The sequence below is a fragment of the Idiotropiscis lumnitzeri genome, chromosome 3 (assembly GCF_059441095.1).
Source record: "Idiotropiscis lumnitzeri isolate Australia: NSW breed Sydney's pygmy pipehorse chromosome 3, RoL_Ilum_1.0, whole genome shotgun sequence".
NCBI lineage: Eukaryota > Metazoa > Chordata > Actinopteri > Syngnathiformes > Syngnathidae > Idiotropiscis > Idiotropiscis lumnitzeri.
In genome coordinates, this window is record NC_142393.1 from 25,479,884 (window position 1) to 25,497,768 (window position 17,885).

The window sequence follows — 17,885 nt, forward strand, 5'->3', positions numbered from 1 at the left end:
TTTTTCCATTGCAGCATTTCAAGACCAAGACCAAAAAATAAAAAATAAAACAGTACCTAAAATTGTTTGCCATCAATGGCAGTGGTAGCAAAACAAACACAAACATTCTGGTTATGTTTCTAAAATATGTAGCTTTTTTGAGCAGCCAGAGCAGTAGATCAACAATACAAAACATCACTGACATGACAGAGGTTGCAGGTGCGCAATACAGATTGCCTTGAAAATGAACTTCTTTACTACAGACAAAAAGAGAATCGATAAAGGCTAAAATACATTTTTTAACATTTCCACATGCACTTTTTTTGTGGTTTTCTTTAGGTGCTAGAAGACATTTGCTGTGTCTGCGGCCACCATCTTGTGGCATAGTTCATGCATAGTCGCATTTTTTGGACCAAAATGCAAGCATAAAATACTTTAATTTTCTCAAACATCAATTCATCTGTATTTCGGTTGTTTCTCTTTAATTTGAATTCCTTCCCATTTACTTACATGCATCTAATTGCTAGCAGGCATCATTTTCGTCACATTAGCACTAGAACTACTTCCTGCTTCCGTGTCTAAGAATCATGGGAAATGTAGTCATATTTGCTTAATGCTGCGGTCAGACCCAACATGATCTGAGCATATCTGCCTGTCATAAACAACAGCCAGCATCCAGTAGCTGCCTTCACAGAGCAAAAAAGTTTGCCTAATGCTGAGTGCATTGACTTATTTGCAGCTGTTGAGCTGTCACCAAAGATAGCATTTAGATTGACTTGTGATGATGAAACTTTTTATTCAACTATCGGAGGAGCTCCTCCTCTTCTCTGCTCGAAGCAACTCGCATGAAGTTGCACGGCGAACAAAATCATTCAAGACCCAGTTTGAACATAGAAAAAGATTGCAAAATCTATCCAGTAAACATACAATTTCAATTACAATAAACAATCTAACAAACAATGCTTCGAAAAGATCCTGCATCTCATAATCCGGTACATTTTATGTATTAAAATGGATAAAAAAAAATAGACCCATTAATTGATACTGAGCCTAATAATGCCAAGGATGGCGCTGGGTCACGAAATCTTTTGGCAAATGTGGTTAAGCAGAATAAAAATGTCCCAGCCACACTTGAGTGTAGTTAACCATGACATCATCATGTTTAAATTTGTCTCTGTCGTTCTACGTGTGCCGCGCATGCGTGCACGTGGCAGAGACATTGTAGCCCAAATGATTAAAAGTTCAGGGAAGATGTTTTTTTTTTTTCTTTTCAGGTTTTAGGCATAGCTTGATGGCTTATTGCTCATTTTAGTTGTGGAAATGCGATGAGAAAGCGGTTCCTTGGTTGTCAGCCTGCCTGCGTTTCAGCCCCTCACAAAAAATCTGGATAACTGGGAGTGTAAAAACGAGTTTTGCAATATCTCCGCAATTCAGAATTAAATTATTACGAGTCTTTGCATATTTTCAACATTTAAATAATGTATTTGGAGAAAATAAAACAGAAATGTCTTTACAGGGTCTTAAATGCTTCAGAAGTGTTCGTATTTAAAGATTTATTGGAGAATGATTCTTTATCAAGATTTTTTTTCAACACATTTAAATGCAATCATTACGTTACTAGATTTTTATGCACTTATATTCAAGCACAGTGTTAATGTTTCAATTATGCATAATGCTGCAATTGCTTACATAATTAATAAAGGCATATTTTAGGAATAAAACCTTTGCCTCATTTTTATGAAAACTTTGGCCCAATAAGTTTCTGTATTATGATGATGGTCATTATGATGGTACTGGTAAAATGACATATTTTTAAGTGGTTCTGGTGGTAAAAAGTTTGAAAACAACTGCCTTAGTTGAATGAGTTATATTTTTTAAATGTATGCTACTATTGTTCCAGACATTGTTTGTGATAGTGCAATATAATGTACTTATACAGGTAATTATAAATTCTTATATTTAACACAGGCAATTTTATTATGTAAATAACAGTTAACAATAATAATACTGACATTATGTGACGTCATGATGAATTGATCAAATATTACACAACTGCAGTATGCCGTACAGCCTCTACTAATTAAGTTCATCAGGGGCAGAGTTTATCTGGGGAAAATAAGAATTCATGAATTTCATGACACATGAAATTTAATTAAACTGTCCAGAGCACACATGTACTGCTGGTCCTTAGTTTTTTTGTGTTTTGGAAAATCGTCCCTCAACGACTTCCCTTTAGTGTAAGCGTTTGATTATCCATCTTTTTCACCAATTTAGAGAAAAACATACTGTTGTCTTCAAAGTGTCAAAGCCAGGGGAATTTACCCAAACAGTCAGACGTATCCGCACAAGGATTACGGGTGTGCTGGAGCCTATCGCAGCTGTCTTTGGGCAGTAGGCGGTGTACACCCTGAACTGGTTTCCAGCCAATCACAGGGCACACAACGACGAGCAACGATTCACAATCACAATCACTCACAAACACCCCCAATCAGTGAACCTATTATGCATGTTTTTGGAATGTGGTAGGAAACCAGAGTATCCGGAGAAAATCCATGCAGGCACGGGGAGAACACCTTTACTACTATGCAACCACCATGGCTGCCGGTACACCCAACATACGTAAACATTGCGTCATTGGATTGACAAGCTTTACATGAACACGCATACGCACACAAAACCTCCCTGGGCGTGTGTCACAATCATTTGCAGAAAATGACAGACACTACCTTTTCTTTCTCAATGAGAACTTGTTGCCATGGTATTCGTTGGCAACAGCTAACTTTTTGGTCTTATTCTTTTTTTTTCTCAGATCTTTTGTTTCACAAAAACATTACAAATTCATTATTAATGAACACCAATGAGAGTCGGCTCACTATTTGGCAAGTTCAAGCTATTGTCAAGCTATTGTTAAGTATGAATGAACCTGGAGACATATCACATCATTTAGTACTCAATGAACTTGTGCCATTAATAGCTAGCAAATCAGCAGAGTCCATTTTAGCCTCACTATTTGGCAGCACTGGGTCACTACTTATCACACTTTTAATAGGCCTTGATATATTGTACACAAACTAATTATGGCCAATTTATAAATCCTTCATAAATGTAGTTTGACTGCAAAGTGGTACCTAGTACAGCTATAATTACACCCACGATAATAAACCTGTTGTTAAATTAATAATGTACCGCTCTAATAGTGTTGGTCGAAAATTAGCAGTACTAATTTGTGATAGAGCTCTCGCATTGAATCTTATTTGTCTTAATGTGGAATTAAAACTATATCTTGCCATAAATTAGAAGGGGTAGCATATATGAATTTCAGAAAGTTCAAAGAAAAAATGTATTTCATAATACATTACTTTAGATAGATTTCTGGTGAGCGTTGGTTCCGGTGTTTATTTGTCAAAGGATTAGAAGCAGACATAAGGATTTAAATTCTTAAGATAGAGTCTCACATGGTAATGCCAATTGGAGTATCAACAAGCTCATCTTTCTAAACTTTATATGATGATTTCAAATCTCTTGTAATCCCTCAACATGGCACAAATCTTTATTCATCATTATCTGTAATTAAATCGATAAAAATGGCAGCTGAAAGGCTGGTCCCGTCGAGAGAGCGGAGTTGAAACATTGCGCAAATAACGACGTATACCTTTAATCGAAGAGCGTTTGGGTAGTATGGTGATGGCGCCCACTGCTACATCCTCCAGGTGGTGGATGGGACTGCCTTTGGCCCCCCAGCTGTCAGATCCAATCCACAGAAAATGGCCCACATGATTGGCCCTCTTAGTGGCATTGAGGACTCCCCTGCAAGGACATTTTGTTAGAATGTGTGTGTGTCTATTTCAACCGCCACCCATCCATCCATCCATCCATCCGTTTTCTCGACTGCTTCTTCTCATTAGTGTCCCGGGTGTGCTGGAGCCTATCCCAGCCAGAGGCGGGGTAAACCGTGCACCAAAGTCAAATAAAAAGAAAGTCTGGCTGAGCTTTGAACTGGCCGCACTGCTCTGTCCTTGGTTAAATTCATGTCACGTGGACGGACGCCATGTTGCGAACCATCGCTTCCATTTTCTCTCGGTTTACAGTGCAGTGAATCCGAAAGGAGATGTAGGTGAATGCACAAATCCTAATCAGCTATTTGATCTTTGACCTACCCCCTGTCTATGACTACACATCGGCCTGTGGAAGAGGCAAGAGTGTTGGCTTTCCAGATAAGTTTAGGGTTATGTCTCCTGATAAAAAACGTACAATAGTATCAAGGTTTTTTTTTTTTTTTTTTAAATGTTGTGGCTGTTGTGCCTTGCCCTCCGGTGGGGTGAAGATCAGGGGATGTCGTTAATGTTTGTCAATGGAGGGAATGTGAAGCCGTATAAGACACGTCTGCAATTAAGGGCTCGTTAAATAAGTTTTACTTGACTTAAATTTATTACTTTCAAAACAGTTGACAAATCCACAGTGTGTTACACCAAATGGGGTGGTCATGACTCTATTCACATTTCAAAGAAACCGAACAATGTTTTTGGAATCTGGGATGCACCTGCAGAAAACTCACACAACGCAACACAGGAAGGCCCGAGTCTGGATTGAAATGTCCACCCTCAGATCTGTGAGGCAGCTATGTTTAGTTTTTTGTTGACACCTTTGTCACTTAATGTCTCTTGTGTTCTTTACTTTAAAAAAACAAAACAGACAAAGCGAGTCCTGTAGTAAATATTTGTGTATTCTTTGAGCTGGCATTTCCCTACGGGCAAGTGTAGTTGACACAAAATCTGTGATGCTCTCTTGTGATCTGTATTCCCTCTGTATTTTATCCCGTGTTTGCAAAGGCATGTTTGTGTAACAGACATACTGCATGCATGGCAAATCTTTGCCTGTGGCTTGTCTTCTGGAGCTGCCACTCAGAGATTAAGGAGTAGGACATGGCAAGTCATCAGCATGCCTGAGCGGCACGCAGAACGCCACCATGTACGGCGCTACTCACCGTATGTCTTCTTCATTGGCAAAGATGACGACTGCCCTGGAGTGCTGAGTTTCCAGCAGTTGTTGGATGGCTTTGTCATAATCCTCCATCTTGGGGTTGTGCGGGATTTTCAATGACTGGGCCACGCAGATTCCACCTAATAAATGGAGAGAGTTTAAAAAACGATAAGGCATCTGGTAGAATCTCTCGTACTCTGTCACACATGTGAACGTGTGCAAAAGGCTTTAGGCTACTATGGCTTCTTATGAGGAAATCATTCCCAGATAAAAGGAAGGAAAGCACAAAACAATATTGTAGTAAGGTACTGGAGATGTTATCATGCTTCACGATGATTAAACAACACACAGACGCACTCACCTGTCACTACCATCAAGTGCAAAGGTTTCTGGTTAAGGGCCACACTCAATTTTTAAAACAAACAGAGGGGTCAGGTCATTCGTACAAGAGATTTCAACAAAACAAAAAAAGTGTTAATATATCACTGGCGGAATCCGTGTACCTCCAAAGCAGCCTTAGGGGAATGTGCTCCCCCACTTCAGGCTTGGATCTCTAAAAAAAATATGTATTTATTTATTTATTTATTTTTGTAATCAAATTTATTTTGATTATATCATTGTAGAAAATTATACAAAGTCATACTGTTAACCTTTTCTATGTGTACTAATTTGCATACTGTATCAGATCCGTGTGTGAAAAATGAGTTCACGTGGCTTGAGGAGACGGAGTCTGTGACACAGAAGGAAGTTTGGGTCGAGCTTGCACACAGTCTTGTGTATTGTTTAGTATTGTACTATGACGACCAATAAGTCGTCTCATTCTTATTTACGTGTTTGTAAGCACACTTTTGGAATTGGCCATAGTCTGTGTTTTAGGCAACATTTTCCGTGTGGCCATGTGAATCCGTGAATAAGTAGCAGAAGTCTCCTACAATTATAGTTTCTATTTTTGTGTTTCTCACTCAGACTTTAAAAATAGAAATAACCTAAGGTGTTTTTTTTTTATTGATGGGAATCTACTGTGCCTATTATAGCTCGAACTAGCTTAGAAGCTTCTGTGTTTGGCGATGGCCCTCTACTGACCCTTTAAACTGCACCATATTTATATGTCATAGTTTCTGTGTGGCCGAAAGATTTGTCGTTAAACCAGCTATATATATATTACATTCAAGGTATTGATGAAGCAAAATCAACAATTTAGGTGTTCCCGGCTTGAACCTGAATGTACATTTGAATGCAACACTAAAGCCAACCAATCACAAACATAATTTCATGCTTGCCATGGCACGTCAGCTGAAGCCAGCCAATGAAAAGTCCCATGGCGAGATCAAAGAGTGTGTCACACACGGGGACTACAAGGCGGGAAGTTAAGGAGCGTGCACAACATAATTTGACGGATTTAGTGGCAAAAACTCATCTATCTTTATTTGGAGATATTTTGGATGGGGAAAAAGTGTTGTCCTTGTTGTGCTCACTTGGCAAAAAGTGTGACAAATAAGAGAGTGTTTATCAAAGAATCTGTAAAAGATCCACACATGCACACATCCATACAGTTGTTTATAGGGGAAGAATAATCCCCCCCCCCCAAACCATGCATTTCATGTGCCCCCTTAAAGACTCAGGTCAACACTTTTCGGGAGATCCAAAAAATGGCATGTTTGTTCATCCATGAACATTGCATCATCAAAGAGAGCCATATTCAATTTTCCACATTTTATTTAAGGTGCTTAATTAATAAAAATAAAACACACCTACAGGGACATTGGAGGTTTTAGCCCAATGCCAGCAATATGTCAATTAGTTTGTTTTCATCCAATCATCCATTCTCTCAATCGCTTATTGTATGTAATAACTTAAAATATTACATCTTACGTGAGATTATATATATTCACAAAGTATTTGATGTAATAAATTACTATATTATTATACTATGATTCCTATTAAATTAATAAATGTTAATATTCAACTCAGCTTTTCTTATATTTCACTTTTTATAACAGCCGCATCTGTAACAAAGAATGGAATGATAACACTGTGTCCCTAAATGTATTTTTGACATAGATTTCAAATATCGTCGGCCACAGTATATAGTACACTGCCGAAAGCCTGTAGCGCTTTTCCGATTGTGCGTGCACGTAGTGAATTTAGTTTATTTTTTGTCAGGGTTCGTTCAAGGTCACAAAGATGTTCGCCAACAATTTGAACGGTCGCAAACAGTTTTTCTTGTCACAATGAAATAAATTTTGTACATGTTCCTATGGCCGCCACGCGACCCTGATCAGGCAGAGCACATCCTGAGGCCGCCCTTCAAGAATGCGAGTTTTGTCATTTAGTTTTGTCATGTTTTCCTTGTGTCCTGTGTTTCTCTTGTTCGGTTATTGTATTTACCTGTGTTTGGCAATAAGGTCCCTTGTGTGATCCAATCAGCTCTGCTCTCTCAGCCATTCGTGTCTTGTCTGTTCCTTGTTGCCTCGTCAATTTGTTTGGATTTAGTTACCTGCTTTCTTTCAGTCTTTGTCAGTTCATTGTCCATGTTACGTTGCCTCTCATGGCTAGTCTGTCTTGAGTCAAGTCCAATCCTTGTCAAGTCTTGTTTCCTGTCGTTTGTTTTGTTTCTTTAGTGTTTTCGATTCACCCAAGTATCTTGTTTGCCTTTTCATTCACATAAAAACTTTTTTTTTCAGAGCCCACCTGCCTCACCTCCCTGTTTCCTTGTATTTGGGTCCTCGTCCATACGTGACAATTTTTATTCTTATTTACAAATAAAAACATCAATCAATCAATTACTCCATGAGACAAAAGATCCCAAAAATATTTTCAAAAACGTATAAACTCATTTGAATTAACCAATTTCAGAGGTAAAATTCTAGATTCATGCAGAAAATATAAAAGGTGTCTTCCTGTTTGAATGGCTAGTGACTGTTTATGTTTCTCTACATGTCTCCATCATCAAGATTTCAGACATTTTCCAACAGTCAGGCTAATATATACAGAGTATTTAATATTACCGCATTTTCTGGACTGTAAATTGCAATTTTTTTTCATAGGTTGGCTGGTCCTGTGACTTATACTCTGAAGCGACTTAAACATGAAAAATGTGTTTTAATTTCACAGACAGTCACAAGAGGGCACTCTAGACTTATGTACCAATATCGCAGACTACTTACAAAGACAAATGAGAATGACTGAACACAAATGCCCCTCAAGAGAATCATATTCTGCAGTCTACAAAGCTGCAAGTAGTGAAATTTTCATCTGAAAACCGTAATCTAGCAGCAGAGAGACAGCTCGGCGTGAATGAGAAACTTGTTAGGGGACTGGCGAAAAGGCTTCTTTTAATGCAATAAAGAAAACATCTATGCATTATCCAAGCCGCTTCTCCTCACGAGGGTCACAGGCGTGCTGGAGCCTATCCCAGCTGTCTTCGGGTAGTTGGTGGGGTACACCTTGAATTGGTTGCCAGCCAATCGCAGGGCATGAAAAAAAAAACAAAATAAAAAATGAAAGCTTAGATGGCCTCAGACAGAGGAACGAGTTCGCCAATGCTTAAACGTACTTGTCTCCACACTTAGGTAAGAATAAATGACTGCAGGAGGACCTTCTTGGTGCTTGCGCTTCATGCAACGCCACTGCCTCTCAGCGGTGACCCAAAAACTTTAACATGAAGAGTGGACCCCTTTTCTGTTCATGTTTATTTTTCGTGTAGCTAAATAACCTTCATTGTGTAAGCATATCTTACACATATTCAGCCTGTTCTAGATTATTTTATTAATGTCACTTGCCTTCAAGGTAAAATGTCCATTTTTGATCGAGTATTTTGTAAAATTATTTATCACAAAATATGCGACTTATACTTCAGTGCGACATATGTATGGTTTTGCCTACCTCATTTGGCTTTCTCGGGCTGATTCAACTTATACTTCTATTCCGGAAAATACAGTACATATATGGTTTCGTTGATGGCATAAAACGCAGCTGAAAAAATCACAAGGTGAGGCACGAACCCTAAGAATAAGAGTACACATGTTCAAGTGGCATGTTCACGTGACGTCATATGTGAATTTAGCTCCAAATAAAAGTCCAACATGAAAGTCATTCAGAATTTTGCAAAACTGGACTTTCAGTCCACATCGGGCTTATAAGTGATTACCAACACGGCTCTGAAAGAAATGCTTTAAACATTAGTCAGAAAGTAACCTGTTCTTTTTTAAATGAGTGGTCCACAGAATTATCGGCTCATTCACAGAATCATTTTGTACACCACTCAGTTGTGTAGCTATTGCAAATTACAACTTCAGTATTGTAGTGAACATATTGTTATTGATCAGTGTTCATACAGCTCTTGTCTTGTTTGTGTAGGTGTATATATGTAATAAATAGTCTTATGAGTGATTTTCTTTCTTTTTTTTTTTTTAATCACAGTTTGGCACTGACCGACAAAGCAGAGCGACATGCAGTAAATCACACACCAGACCTGACTCCATGCCAGGATCTTTTGCAGGAGTGAGAGGGATAAACAATATCAGTGACAACAAATCCAATAATCCTCACCAACAGGGACATAAAGTTACAGATTTTATGTTATGGATTTGTCATTGCCTTTTTATTGAAAGACATTATCTGGTGTCAGGCCCTCATCTGATCGCCTCGCACATGCAGCAATCACAAGAGAATATTAATACTGACAATAAATCATTTTTCGACAGGTCATCGCTAATGAATTTAAATGCGATAGAGGGGATTGGCTGTATAGACTATAGCTAACAAGCAGCCACATTTCTGGAAGCACACATTGCCACACAAACTACCATTTGTTGTGGACTAAAAGAGCAATAATGTGTTTTTGTAAAGACTTCTAAACAAATAATGCAATCACCTGTGGGATTGTAACACCATGGCTCCTCTTGGTCAGCAGCGTGCGTTCTGAATCAACAACGAACATTACCAAAACCAATTAAAATTTCTCCCACTCAAGTAACTTAATAGCCTAGCCAACATCTCCGTTTGCATTTCTCGGAGTGGACAGATAAATGGAAGTAAACTCCTAATTGCCAGTCTCCTCTGGCTCATTACTTTGATACAAACAGTTTTTGGCTTGGCAGACCACACATCTCCAGTCCTGGTGGCTTCTTTTTTTCCCCTTTTTTTTTCGCAATAACAAAATGACAATTTCTGAACTCTTTCCCAACTGCCTCTTTCTAAGAATCAGCAGTCATGTTTTTCTTTTCTCTTTTAAAGAACAGATTCTGTAAGCGCCTGGAGACCTTTGGGATGACTGCTGTTATGCCCCTAAGTGGACTAAACTTAAACATAGGGAGCCCGCCAATGGGTTTGGCTCTTGCTTAAGGGCTCGCAACATCCTGTTAAATGGAAACAAGCTCGGTGTCATTTGCGCAGGGAAGTCAGTGTTGTAGGTCTCTCAGGGATGAGGCGAAAGCGCAGCTTCTGCAAAGAGATTACAGCCGGAAAAGCTCATATTATGACACCAAACGCACTCCACATCTGATCTGAGGCCATTTGGCGCACCTTTCTTGCAACGGGCAATCTCTCTGCAGGTTGTTATCACACCCATTCACTCCACAGGCTAAAAAAAACGCCATATTATACTGAGAGCTCAGGTCTCATGAAAAAGCATTAAGTCCATAATGACAATACCTCGACTAGCCCGCAGTGCAGAGTTATGGTGCTATAACAGCCGTGAACCAAAATATATTACAGCTCGCATTGGTCAATAATGCAGAATGAGAGAGACCGCTGGAAGGACTGATCAAGTTTAGAGGCAGATCTCGTCTTTTGAGTGGACTGTTGTGGACCAGCTGTTGCGAGACTGTGTCTAAATTATTGAATGGCTGCGGAACACCTCATCCTTCTGTCCGTTTGTCAAGTAGTCAGAGAAGCAGGCCTGTTGAAAATTCAAGTGCCGTATCTGTACTTGCAGAGTACTGGGGTCTGCGTCGGACCGCCTCTGCCTGTCACTGCAGGGAGAGAGGGGAAAGAGAGGCCTGGGCCCCGACAGACGGACGGAAAGAAGAGCTGTCTGTCTAAACTGAGGAGGCTGATGTAAGAAATGTCAACCTCACCAGCCTCACGCTGTCCTCTGTGCTTTCCTCTCCGTAATACTATTTTCAGTCAGCTAGAAATGGGAAAGATCGGTTTAGGTCTCAAGAAAAATGTTTGCTAAATATTTTAATCGTGATCCAAAATATCGGGCACATTCAAGCCAGTTTTCAACCCTCTTAAATTGGGATGCCTGCACAGAGCTCCGGGCAAATTATTTTTGGGACAAGTTGCACAGTCACCCCAAAATTTAAATTTTAAGGGCACCAGCCGAACATTTAGGGGCAGACACTTTAAATCATCTTGCAAATTAAATATTCATATTTTTCCTTATTTATTCACTGTATTATTGATTATACACAGCAACTCATCCCTGAACAGAATTTCATGCGGTTTTTTTTTTTGTTTTTAACTGGTTCCTCGTGCAACAATTTGGACTCATAATCAGAATTTCACTGTTCTGGCACACAGTGTAAGTTTATTGAGGAGAAGGTAAGCAAGGGTTCCGCCTTTACAAGAGTTATGTGGAACCTAAAGATTTGCACAATGAATAGCCTCTTTTCACACATTAGCCAATCCTTGTAGGATGATTTTTACATTTTTTTCCCCTTGGAAATAATACAAAGAATAATCAAATGACAATAATAATATTAAAAACTCTGACATGGCCCTTTAATGCAACCGTTTCTGCATTTCCCTCTGGGATTAATATTTAACAACGAAACGATCACTGATCATAACATGAATGAGATGTCAAGAATAAGCTGCAAGGAGTATTAAAGCACTCCTAGAACATGACAGGTAAGTTGCATAGTTTTGTATTATTGACATTTTTTTGACAATTAAAATAAGACTGTCAACAAGGAGAGATTTTTTATTGCAAGCCCAGTCACAATGTCACCCGACAAATTGTGAAAAAAAATGATGGGGCACTTGAGATGGAGATCAAGTGCAGTTGTAATGTTCCCCACGATCATACACGGACAGCAGCAACATTTAAAGCAACAAGCCCCCAACGGATTTTACCAGATCCACGATAAGACCTTCAAGAATAAGAAGCAAACAACCAAGAAAAAAAGTAAAGAGCCTATAATTTTCGCCATACGAAAAGAAAACGTCAACTTTACATTTAAGAGCGACTACATCACAGTGCAGTAAATTTCCACATGCGAGTCAGTCGGTCGGTACAAATCACATCATTGATTTCAAGGCAGCCGTTGCCAAGGACCGATAGTTAAGATTGTCTTCTGTCACCAAGGGGGCTCTGGAACAAGAACATGCCCACCCCCCTCACAAACAGCTGTGCTGTGCTTGAGTGAGAGCCGCACACCCAGTCTCGTATGTGTTTGCGCTGTCCACTACTGGAATCGTTCGAATGCAGATGTGTATATGTGTGTGTGTCTGTGTGATTGCGTGACAAATAAAGATGGTTATACAATTCCATCAACATCGGTTAATCCTCTGAAGTAGCTATCACGGTTGGTGACAACCTGATTGGACTAAATACTGCAAGAAGGGATGGATCAAAGGAGCCCTTTTATAGTCATTTCACGCTAGGGACTTAAGCAATAATCACCATCGCGCGATGAGTCGGTCAGGAAAAGCTGAGTCAAATTCACTTTACACTGTGCTGTCTTTTGCTACGTTTGAAACAAAGCACCTTTTTCTCTCGCCTTGATGCGATAACGTTTTCCACAATGGTCAAGAAAAGGTCCCATAAAGGTCAGGAGATAGGACTTGGCAAAGAAAGGTTTCTCTTTGGCTTTTCTTATGCATTTTTGCAACACAAGAAGGAGCAGCCTCAACAAAATGCTAAATGTGACACCTGAGGAAAAAGAAAGCACACCGAATTTTGGAGTACGATAATAGCAGCAATCCTTCGGTGTGAGAATATCATCCATCCATCACATTACATTTTGCTTTGGCTACCTTTTTTAAATTTTTTTTTTTGGAGTGGCAAGCCAGAATGTGGGAGACTGGGCTGCGTGAGGCGCATTTGCCTCATCTTCATGTTACACCTTTGTCAGTGACAATAATGTATAGTGTTTAAAATTATTTCAATTTACCAGATGTACAATTTTAGATTAGATGACATTACCGGAAATACATACAGCAAATAAGAAATCCAAACGACATATACCGAAATGCAAGGAGAGACAGAAAATGGACCCATTGAATTTACTCTAGCACATGATCATAATATACATGAACCTGTACACAAAGGCAAGAGAAGAAGGAAGGAAGTAGCACAGTGCTACTGAGACAGCCGAATCTGGTGTTAGTGCCGTTAGCCACAACTCAGGAAACAGCAAACGGATTGCCTCCCAAAAGTCCCTTTTATGCCGGGTTAGCACAGCTAGCTCGTCCATCTTATTGGGGATAGATTTAGCGTTTCCCACGGTAACAGACACAAGGACAGGTTGATAACATTTCCTCTTTGCTCAATGCTTTGTCGGGCCATTAAAACCTCACAGGGAATTTCGGGTCTGGCTGTAACGAAGGGAGCCATGGCTCTGGGTTTTTGCAAATTGTGCATCCGTCTTTAGAAAAATGAGGTAATACAATGAGGATTGATGTTGCACCAGGTCATTTTCTTCCTCTTAAATTCCAGCATACAAATTCCAAAATCCGAACAAATCAGTGCTCAACCAATGTCTTGGAACGGATCGTCTTTGGCTTTCGAAATTCCGCTCCTTGGTGTATTGAGATAGGAATACAAAGTCAAGTAAAGCCAAGTTAGGCCTTGAAGAGTCTGAAATGGCTTCAAAACCCCACTGTTCATAAAAACTATATATATCCCTTGGTCTAAACCCCCCATTCGGCAAAGGAGAATCACAGAGAAAACCAATTTGGGGAAGTGGTTCTCATCAGGACCAGCCGAATCTTCCACAGCAACACAGTTTGTGTCTCCTGTTTTCAGTACACCGAAGTATACAATGCCATGTTTCCAAGTCTTTTTAATGAGCCAGACTCTCATGATGTCACACACACACATTAAGCAAAGGCCGGGCTCGGGTTGAACGCTGTAAAACCACCATGGAGAAAGAGCTGAACTGGGCTCTTTGGTGAAAAGGATATTTTTAGCTGCACCTTAATCTTGCAGCTGTGATCGTCCAACAGCCTGACATCAGCGCTTCATGTATTGGGGTTCCCGAACCTTTGCTCCCCATTAGATGATTATAGATGCCAGTTTAATGATCTTGAGGGCTAAACTCTTGGAAGTTCTTGCTTTATCCGTCCATCCTGTAGTGCATTAAACTGTCTCAAATATTCATTCTCATCCTCCGTGCCCTCGGTTATGAAAATGTTTGCCCGGACCAAAGAATCAACTTTCACCATTTTTCTTCTGATATTCAAATCCCTTCAAATTGAAGCCTCTGAATGGATTTGACCTCCCACTTGCCTATTCAACTCCCTGCGAAGCCAAACCTCTGTGGGTGCTGAAATTATATTTATCACCTTGAAAGTGGAAAAAAAGGGCAGCTTTTTCCTCGCGGTCTCTCATCCAGAATAAATGGGAGCATATCAAATGAGCTGACATGCAGATGGCATCCATGTTCGGCTCATCCCGCTATTTCCAGCATGCTGTTCCTCTGTCAGTGTGAGACTTGGCTCTGCCACGGGGTCATGCAAAAAATATTGTGCTCTATTTTAAACTATTTTCAGATACATCTGGCTTACTCCCCAGATCACTGCTAATACTAACTAGCATCCCACCCCCTCTCCTCCAGCAAATAGGCCCGTGTGTTGGCAACTTGGGACAATCAATTCCACCACAATGCTCTGTGGGAGGTTTTCTTCACATGTAGCCCGGGCAGACAATAAAAAAGAAAATACATTCAAACAAACAAGATCTATCTCTGCAAGATTCACCTGCAGCAAGGCGAAAGGGCCTCAATGAAACAGGAACAGAAGAGAAAAAAAAAAATATCGGATAAAAACTGAGATCAATACAAGCTCAACTTGGTTGGGGGAAATGAGCAGCCATATTGCATTAGTCGGCAAGATGGTTCTCCTTGAAGTGGTGAAGCGAGAATCCTACTAATGCCTTTGACATTTACAAACTGGGCGGGCCACAGAAAACGTCTCAAGGTCTCATACCTTGCCGTGCGCAGACGCTACAACGACGCTGCTTTCTATAAACTCTTGTGTCATTGGAAATGGTTTGCGCCTACTGTATACCATAAAATACATGAAGTCACTTTCTATATACTGTGAGAATCATATAGTAATGCAATATTATGATATTATCCTGATGCTATTGCCAATGATAATATGACAAGTGTGAAGATACCTGCGTGTCGGAAATGAGGCGCCAAAACTACGTGGCCAAAGAAGGAAATCAGAAATAGTCATTTTCCACTTAAGGCAGAAAAATATAATAACAAAAACATAGTTTGAAGATAAGCTTAGTTGAAAATAAGATGTCAGGCAAAACCATGACTGAATATTTTTTTTATTTGCTTTCTTGAAACCTCAAAAACTAGACTGAGAAAAAACTTTTGATGGCAACAATCATTTATTCACAGACGAACTATGCAACAGGCTTTGAGCGACGCTGACTAATCTAATTGCATGGCTCAAGTTGAACATCATTGAGTTTTTTTTTATTCACCCATTTAGGACTGCAGCTATGGAATATTTGAGTATTCTGATATCCTCCTGAAAACTTTATCAAATAAATATAAGAAATATACATAAAGAAGAGAAAACCCATTTCACTTAATGATGAACGAACCACTGTATTTCATTCTAGATAATCAATATTATGTGCTTAATTTTACACTGTGTATAACAGCTGTATTTTCTTCTCTGGAGTCATTTGTATTTGAGTATGGGAAAAAGTAACGTCAAAACCATATTAGCGGATTTGCCTGTTAAAAAAAAATTTGTGTTAGCCTGGTTTGTTTAAAAAATGATAAATAGGAAAAATGCAACTATGTCCGGCTGTCAAGAAAAATGTCCAGAGTAATTTTCAGGAATGAAACTGCCTTTGTTAAACAGTTGGATGGCGCTGACCAGCCTATAAAGGGCACTAGCTTAGCGGTTAGCTGATTCACACTAATGTGTGTGTAATTATTATATATATATATATATATATATATATATATATATATTCTAGTCTTTATCCTCTACTTAAAAGATGTGCTCAGCAATGCAACATTGCTATCTACAGGAATCTGTTAGCCATTACAATGTTTTTTAATCCTGAATATCTCAATATCTCGGAATAGTTGGGTGAGACCCTTTTCCAGGCCTACCTGTTGAAAAATGTACTTGATGAATTTACAACAGTGGCAGTAAACAATTGGATTCCCGTGACGAATATAAATTGATGTTTGTAATGATTATACAAACTCAGTTGCGACCTTCATACGTCATTTGCACTATGTTTAGTGGAAACATTTCTTTCTAGCGGCATGGATCAATGGTAGAGTGCTCATCTCCCAACCCAAAAGTTGTGTGTTTGATGTGAGCCATTGTAACCATGTCGAAGTGTCCTTGAGCAATATACTGAACCCCAAGTTGCTCCAGATGCAGCGCCATCAGTCGATGAATGTGAACTCAGAGTCAAGTGCTTTGCGTACTTTAATATTAGTACAAATTTGGCCTTCACTATCCAAAGTCATCTGCACTTCTTTTTATAAATCCAAGTAAAAATAATAAATCTTTTCTTAAGCTTGCTGCTACTCAAGCATTTTATAGCAGAGCAGCTGATCGGGAAAAAGAGTCAACTGTTAGTTTCGAAAAACAGTGTTCGCGATACATGGAGGAGAATAGTCAGATTCATATCACATTCAAAGGTCAGCAACATCAAAAAGCATGCAACAGCATGGACGGGGTTCCCATTAGCCAGTAATCTCTCATTTATCACAGTAGTTACGTTACTGAACCCCAACCTTCCCAACCCAACCCCAATAAATACTCTACACGAAATCTGCAAAGTAGTAATTAAGTAGGCTATGTAAGCTGTTATTTTTATACACACTAAACAAATTTGTTGTTTTTCTAACCCACTCGCTATGAAGCTGTGTGTGTCAACGTTGGTTTAATAAATTTAACCTAGCAGATTGGGCTGATGACTGGATTTAGGCAGGTTGAGGAGCTGAGGCTTGTCGGCAATTTGGACAGTTTTGCATATCGAAGTTGAAATGATACATGTGTTCAAACCCTGGTCAAGGCGACCGGTAACAACCTTCACACCATTTACAGATTCCCCGCCACTGCCAGTCCCAAACCTGGATTAAAAGGGGTTGCTTGCATCGGGAATGGCATCCGGTGTGAAAACATAATGCGAGAGATTTGCTGCGGCTACCACTGCCAGGGGAAAGTTGCTTCTTCTTCTTCCTAGATCTTGGTTGTAAAACGTGTATCTTTTTTCAATCCCCTTTTTTGTAGGCTATTACAGCCAATTTGGGTTACTTCTGACAAAGCAGAAGACAGTATGGTTTAAATTTTCAGACACACACTTTATCACCTGCAAACAATACAATATATGCATGCCCAGTGCAGGTATTATTTTTGTCCAATTGGGTTCCCCAGCCATAAATTCAATGACATATTAATTCTGACTGTGTGTGTGTGTGTGTGTAAGTCCTTAAAAGTCAGGTTTGCTCTGTTGAGTGACATGGAAGTGAGCATATGATGACATAATACCGGCCGACTATTTCCTGACCATAGTATTAGCCACTGTGATGGAAAGTTACGCTGTGTGTTGAGACTACAGGGTGACACGGGAGTGGATTTTCACTCCAGTCCCATCCCACTCACACAGAAAAAAAAATCCCATCCCCCGCAAAGTCCCGCACAATGAAAAAAAAAATATTTTTTTTTTTTAAAAAAAGGCTGTCTGACTCTCAATAAAAGAA

The 17,885-nt window shown here is 39.5% G+C and overlaps 1 protein-coding gene across 1 annotated transcript in view; it reads right to left on the bottom strand.

The window, feature by feature from the left end:
* The window catches only part of grm7 (glutamate metabotropic receptor 7), a 118,218-nt gene that overhangs the window by 50,997 nt on the left and 49,336 nt on the right, over positions 1–17,885 (bottom strand). Inside the window, exons 3-4 of the mRNA XM_088290282.1 lie at positions 4,964–5,099; positions 3,632–3,786 (exon numbers count right to left, since the gene is read on the bottom strand). Coding sequence (XP_088146408.1) covers positions 3,632–3,786; positions 4,964–5,099 — 291 coding nt within the window. The remainder of the gene's footprint in view (positions 1–3,631; positions 3,787–4,963; positions 5,100–17,885) is intronic.